At 42.8% G+C, this 7336-nt stretch overlaps 1 protein-coding gene across 1 annotated transcript; it reads right to left on the bottom strand.

Annotated features, from left to right (window-relative positions):
• Window positions 1–4768: 4768 nt before the first annotated feature.
• LOC307227559 (POU domain, class 3, transcription factor 3-B-like) lies at window positions 4769–6422 on the bottom strand (the record flags this gene model as incomplete). Its single annotated transcript, XM_079996921.1, is given in 3 exon segments — window positions 4769–4870; window positions 5195–6076; window positions 6078–6422. Coding segments are annotated over 3 exon segments (1329 nt in total).
• Between the last annotated feature and the right edge of the window lie 914 nt (window positions 6423–7336).

Raw genomic sequence — 7336 nt, 5'->3', positions numbered from 1 at the left:
TATTGAGGAAATAGAATGTAATATTTTCTACTGTAAAGTGTGGAGACCCTGGTGCCAAACACAAAGTTTTTTTCTTCCCATATAATAATTATAATAATAATATTTTTTATTATTATAATTATTATTATTATTATTATTATTATTATTATTATTATTAATATTATTATTATAAAAATAATACAAATAATGACAATAATAATAATAATGAGGATATAATTAAGTCTAAAATGCTTAATGACTTACTTCAAAAGTGACTAAAACAGAACATGATCTTTCTAAAAAATTATGAAACAACAAATTAAAATAAAGACTCCTGACCTCCTGACGTCATACTATGCCCAACTATTTTTTTTTTTAAAGTAAAGTAAAGTGAAGAAGAAGGCATTTGTTATTATTATTATTGTTACTATTACGATTACTATTATTATCATAATTATTATTATTATTATTAATAATAATAATAATAATAATAATAATAATAATAATAATAATAATAATAATAATAATAATAATAATAATAATTAAGGTTTATATGATGATGATGGGAAGACGTAAAGAACTCATATCTAAAAAAAATGTCGGATGAGGAATAAATATATATTTTGTATATTTTGGTATCCGTCTCTGAGCGCATGGCGGACCGGGAGGAAGCCACCCCGCGGAGCGCCGCTGATCCATATTCATGCGCGCGACACGTGGAGTAAATAGAACAAATAGAATAAATAGAAAACGAGGAGGAAGCTTTATATCCGTGTTAAGACCTACACACTGATTCACTTTTGTTATTCGACCATTTACTAATCATGACTCTTGGTAGACGAACAGTTTTTAATAGTTACTGTTAATAATTACTACTAATAATAATTCAAGTGTAGACTTATTATATGACGATTACAATGCGCTCCATCTGACGCGCTTGGAGAAAAAGATCGGAAGGTGCGGCGTTTAAAATTGACTTTCAGGATATTATTCCGGATATATATATATATGTATTGTATATTACATTTGAAACTGCTGCAGTAATCACAGTAAATTAAATATCATCAGACCAATGGAGGATTTAAGACGCACATCTTTGATTTTAGCCCCATCACAAAAAGAGTTATACCAAACCAGACTAAATATGGAAAGTTTTTTGGTAAAATAATCTGAATTTAAAAAAACCTGAAATCTGAAAAGTACCTCTAGTAAATACTTGATGTGTATTGCTGTATTATTATCGTGCGTTTGTGCCCGGGATGAAGCTCCTGCAGAACAGACCAAACCCCTCAGCAGATTTAAACTCCTCCAATAGATTTACATGTCTCTCCAGCAGGAGAAACACGAGGAGTCTGTTTTCATCTAATTTATGGATTTTATGGATTTAATGCAATCCATGTGTGTACGCGGGTGCGCACGTGCACAGTCTAAACTGCGATCTAAACTACTACAACATCAACTACCAGGCTTCATTCATTTTTAAAAAGGTTTATTGCAGTTTTACTGTTTTTATTGCAATGACTTTTATAATAAGTCTTGGTAGAAGTGGATGAGTGACGTCAGGCTCCAGACCTTCCACCGAATTATCCTCAATGTGTATTGTTCTGCTCTTTGGAAGCTTCTGTCCATAGATCTAAATTCAAAAACATATATATGCATATAAATATATGGATGCATGTATATTTTCATGCATGCATTTGTCTACATATCAATATATATGCACATAAAAATATTCTAAAACGTATAAGGCTATTCTGCTCCTCTGTCCATATATCTATACAAATAAGATAAATAAAATATATGCATATAAATATATATACATGCATATGCACACATATAAATATATACTGCATGCACATAAATGAAAAACGCGCAACTCAAGATGTCTTACCTAATATTATCCCAAACATGTCATGACTTACTCCTGGCCTGGTTACTGGGTGTTCTGTTCTAACAGACGCATTTAAATTCCGCTGTTAATGTTGAAGGTTTTTTTTTGTTTTGTTTACGTGTTTTCAGATATTATTGTGTGTGTGAAGTTTCAGCTCTGGAGTTAGACTGGCTCCAAACTCTGCTGCAGCCGTGGATCTGTCCTGCTTTTCCAAACCTGGATCCCAAATTCCATGCTTTAGAAAAAAAGGCCTTTAGAAAAAAAAAAAAACGACCCAACCCAACACTTTTACTAATGGAGACAAAGAGAAATGATGCCTACTTCTCTATAACATTCAATCCGGTTGCTAAGCAACTACTATGGCAAATCATCCGCGAAATTCAAATCCTCAAGCGAGGAGACACGTTGTGAGTTCTGCTGAATGGACCCGAGACAAACTGAGAAAAGAAAGTTTAAAACCTTCAGAAAGACATTTTCCACGCGTGAAAAGCGTGAAGGCTTGAGCTTTGTGCTGCGAGGCCTCCCCACGCATGACCTGGACCTGGACTAGGACCTGGACCAGAACCTTGACCGGGACCTGGACCGGGACCTGGACCGGGACCGGGACCTTGTGGGTCTGTCCCACGTTAAAAAAAAAAAAAAAAGAAATCTAAACTTAGTTAAAAAGGAAGAATTATTCTAGGAATAAAGAACCAAAAACTGACATGAAGGTTATTGCGCATGTGTGACAGGAGTCCTCAAAACAGTGTTGTGCTATTTCACCACCTGGCCTGGGGTGTTTGATGACGTTAAACATAAACAATAAACAATAATCTGACCCTAAAACCACACTCTGTCACCATCTGTGGAAATAAAACCCAATTCAAAATCGCAGCCTCGTTTTTGCTTGTGGCTGATTTTGCATGCACGTCAAATGTTCATATTGTCATGACAATATTAACTTTTTAAATTGTAACGTCAATGTCGTCCAAACAGGCCTGTTTAATATTCCACGCTCTGCAAACACATTAACATGGCTCCCAATTCTATTTGGGTCACAACAATGTAGGGCTGTGCACGGTTTAAGGTCGTGTTTGCACATTAATAAATAAATAAATTTAAAATAATAATAATAATAATAAATAAATAATATATATATATATGTGTGTATACATACACTTTTTTTTCTAACGTCAGTTTTCTGTGCGAGCGTCCCTTCACCTGTGTGATACTGTGTTTTGACATTGCATTTTGGATTAATAGAGTATTTACAGGCTGTTTAATGCACATTCATAGCGTGCCCTTTGTTTCGAATGAGCCGGACGCATGTAGGAGAAAAAAATATGAACGGTAACATGATAAAACATGGGGGCTTCATTGTGTTTTATATCTTTTATGTATTTCTTTTTTACGTATTTGGGGTTCGGATTGGGCCGGGCCTGCAGAGCCGCATGTAAACAAACGCACATGCACGCATCCTCCGAAACGCATTTCACGTTGGAATATTTCACCATTTCAATGGTTTAAGGTGGTAACGACGGATGTGACAGTGGTGGTAAACGCAGTGCATGGCTGTGGGAATTAAAATATGTTGTTTTTTTAAATTCGTTAAAAGGTGGCGGAGTGAGTATTTGTGGCGTTTAGGGGGAATGTTGGAGATTAAGAAGGTATACACTTTATGTCCGAAGACGAGTTTTTTTTTTTACAATAATAGTTCTACCTAGAAATAAGAATGCAAAATCGTATTTTATTTTGTTTTTACGTTTTTGCTTTTCTTTTATTTATTTATTTATTTCTGTGAATAATCGCACAGCCCCCTCAACACGCCTCCATTGTCCTCATTAGATCGCGCTGCACGGCAGAAATACACAGCAAGACATATGGATAAATATAAGAATTTAAAAACAATATATTACATGTGAATACGTATATATAAAAGTCCAAAAGACAAGATGACTTCATTTCATTCTAAGAAATTTATTGTTCTCAATCAGCTTCGCACGGAATCACTACTGCAAATTAAATTACAATCCAAATGATCACATCAAAAATATTATTATAATAACCCTTATTAGCTAACAACAGCTCACGGTGAATTGTGCTCCTTTAGAAACGAGAATACAAAATGAAAAAAGGAGGAGAAATCAAGAGGAAAATAAAGGAAAAGAAGAGGAAACCATCTTACACAACAGTCTCGGGGGCGAGGGGGAGAATAAATTACCGTTTTTGGAATAATATAATAAAATTAAAAACCAGTCATTCTGGTGAAAAAATATAAAGTAAATGATCTGTATCGCCAGAGTTTTACAGAGTTGTGTTTCATTAGAAAACCTACCAAGGAGGAACATCCACAGCAGCCCAGTCGCACTTGGCAACAGGAAAAAAAATAAAATAAATTTCAAATAAGTGCAGCTGAAGATTGAAGATAAGTCTTTTCAATTGTCTCTCTTGCTCTATCTCTTGTAAAAGGAACAAAAAGGGAAATTCCATCCGCGGTGCGCACGTCAAAATGAAGTTCCATCCAGTCCCTTAAATAAAATAATAACAGTTAAAAAAAAATGAAATAAAGGGTTGATCTTTGAGATCAGGCCTCGTCAATGATCAACTCCTACACCAACACCAGTTCCTTCGTGGTTTAAAAAAAAAAAAAAAAAAAAGCAAAAACAAAAATGTAAATGTTAAAATTCAACCCACCACGGAGTCCACCGAGAAAATGAAAATGCTGGAAAGTTTGGTGAAGCCTCTGCTTTGCGTGTTCTCTGTTATTGTTGGGATTTTCCAAAAGTCCCATTTCCTAAAATGTACAAACGCCGTTTTGCTCCTTTTTTTTGTCTCCGCGGGTTTAACACGGGGTCAGGGGGGTGGGGGTGGGGGAATAGAAAAATAATACTTGGTTGGAGTTTTCCTCTTGGGTGGTGCTCAATGCGCCAGGATCACCTGGTGGAACGAACTGGTGGAGGTCACCCTCTGGTCGCTCGGTTCGCAGTTCGCATCTTTTAAGTAATCTACTAAAAAATGCCCCTGAAAGAAAAGAAAAAGCAGAAGGAACCTTTTAGGTTAAGACATTTCAGGGCTTTGGAAGAAGGTTAACGGTGCTGCGCTCTGGGGGTTGGGAAGGTGCAGAAAGGGAGCTTGCAGTTCTGGTGAAAAATATATAACACATTTGCAGTCATATCCCCTCACAATCACAGTATCAAAAAAAAATGTTTCTTTCTGCCTATCCACACACACCGTGTGCTTGTTTTTTAATCAGTTTTAATTTCATATAAAATATTTTGTGCGGTTCTATGTTTCACTGAACATTCTTTTGCAGTCCATGGAGGGGGGCGGTGTGTCTGCACTCACGTTGCCGACCTGGGAGTACACCTCCTCCGGGGTCTGTGGGACTCCGGGCGGCGTCATACGCTTCTCCTTCTGCCTCCTGTTGCAGAACCACACCCGGACCACCTCCTTCTCCAGCTGCAGGTTGTCCGCCAGGGAGGTGATCTCCTGGGCCGAGGGCTTGGGGCACTTGAGGAAGTGGCTCTCCAGGGCCCCCTTGACGCTCACCTCGATGGAGGTCCGCTTCTTCCTCTTCCGGCCCTGCGCCGCGATCTTGTCGATGCTGGTCGGGCTGCCGGTTGTCGAGTCGGCCTCCTCCAGCCACTTGTTCAGCAGCGGCTTCAGCTTGCACATGTTCTTGAAGCTGAGCTGCAGGGCCTCGAACCTGCAGATGGTGGTCTGGGAGAACACGTTCCCGTACAGGGTCCCCAGGGCCAGGCCCACGTCCGCCTGCGTGAAGCCCAGCTTGATGCGCCGTTGCTTGAACTGCTTGGCGAACTGCTCCAGGTCGTCGGAGGTCGGCGTGTCCTCGTCGGAGTGCGGGTCGTGGCTGCCGACGCCGCCGTGGTGCTGCTGGTGATGCGGGTGCTGTTGGTGGTGCTGGTGGTGGTGGTGGTGATGGTGGTCCAGGTCCGGAGTGTCCCCCCTCACCAGGCCCGGGTGCACTAGGCTCTGGCTGCCGGGGCTCAGCATCCCGTTCACGGTGAACCCTCCCGGTTGCGAGTAGAGCAGCGCCTGCTGCTGCTGCCCCCCCTGCCCCGAGATCGAGTTGATATGCGCCGCGGTGCTGCCCCACGCCGCGCCGTGGCTCTGGTGGGCTCCTAAGTGGGGCGGTCGGTGGTGCAGCGCGGTTCCCGTGTGCAGGTCGTCCCTGCCGGAGCCCTTCCCGTCCTGCTGCTGCTGGGGGGCTGCCGGTCATCCCGACGGGGCTCGACGACCAGGGCGACCCGGCTTCGGCAGCGGCCGCAGCAGCGGCAGCCGCGGCGGCAGCCGCGGCGTGCGGCAGCGAGGTGACCCACTGGTGGGCATGGCTTAGCATGTGTCCCCCAGTGCTCGCCGCCGCCATGGCGCCCTGCATAAAGTCACTCTGCACCATCTTGACGGAGGGGTCTCCCCGGTAGCCTCCGGAGCCCGACGTCACCGCGGCACCGCCCGGCTGCATACCGCCGCCTCCGGAGTCTGAGTGCACGATGGAGCCGGACGACAAGATGCTGTTCCCGGGCAGGTAGGGGTTGGAAGCCGCGGTGGCCATCCCGTCCCCCCTTATCAATATGTCTGGATCAGCCCCCCTCCCTGGTACAGTCACTGCTCTGGAGCGGGAGAATTGTGTCTCATGAATTATTCAGACTTTAAAAAGTATCGGGTCGGTGCGTCGCTACTGGAGAATACCATGGACGCGCGTCGGGGAACAAACACACAAAAAAACGGTTTAAATCGCGGACAAAATCCGTCTCTATTCACAGCATTCTACTTCAGAGAGTCGCACATGAAGATCGAAGAATAAAAACTCCAGTGTGTTCTCAGAAGCCCTTTGGAAAACCATGTGCAGTCCGTTTAGAAAGTTTCTCACTTCGGAGACGGGTTTCCTCCACATCAAAATGCAGATGCACGGGAGGAAGGAGCAGAGAGAGGGAGCGAGAAGCAGCTTAGTCCACAACAAACTTTCTGCTCTTTGTGTAGGCGCAGGGGGGGGAAACGAACAACAGAAACAAATAAACAAAACAAAACCAAAACAAAACAAAAAAAAAAATCCTTTTTTTGCAAATTCTCCACAATGTCCACAGTCCCGGTTTTATCTCCGTGGGGATGGGGAGCCTCCGCAGCCTCCTCCTTTTGTCATCCGCTCCCAGGTTCGTCCTCCGCTTTATTCTTTTCTTTTTACTCAACTGTTCTGTCTCTTTGTTCTGTTTTGATGCGTTTAAACCCGACGCACCGCGCACTCAAGTACAGTCCTGCAGAACCTCCTCTCATTCGCTTGTTCTCTCTCACCCCCCCCTCCCTCTCTCTCTCTCTCTCTCTCTCCCCCTCCCTCTCTCTCTCTCTCTCTCTCTCTCTCTCTCTCTCTCTCTCTCTCTCTCTCCCCCTCCCTCTCTCTCTCCCTCTCTCTCTCTCTCTCTCTCTCTCTCTCTCTGTCTCTCTCTCAGGCTGTCTCTCTATCGTCCCCCC

The sequence above is a fragment of the Zeus faber genome (genome assembly GCF_960531495.2).
Source record: "Zeus faber genome assembly, chromosome: 2".
In the NCBI taxonomy this organism is placed as follows: domain Eukaryota; kingdom Metazoa; phylum Chordata; class Actinopteri; order Zeiformes; family Zeidae; genus Zeus; species Zeus faber.
Note: the sequence above shows the minus strand (reverse complement) of the source record. Positions and strands in the feature narration are given on the sequence as shown.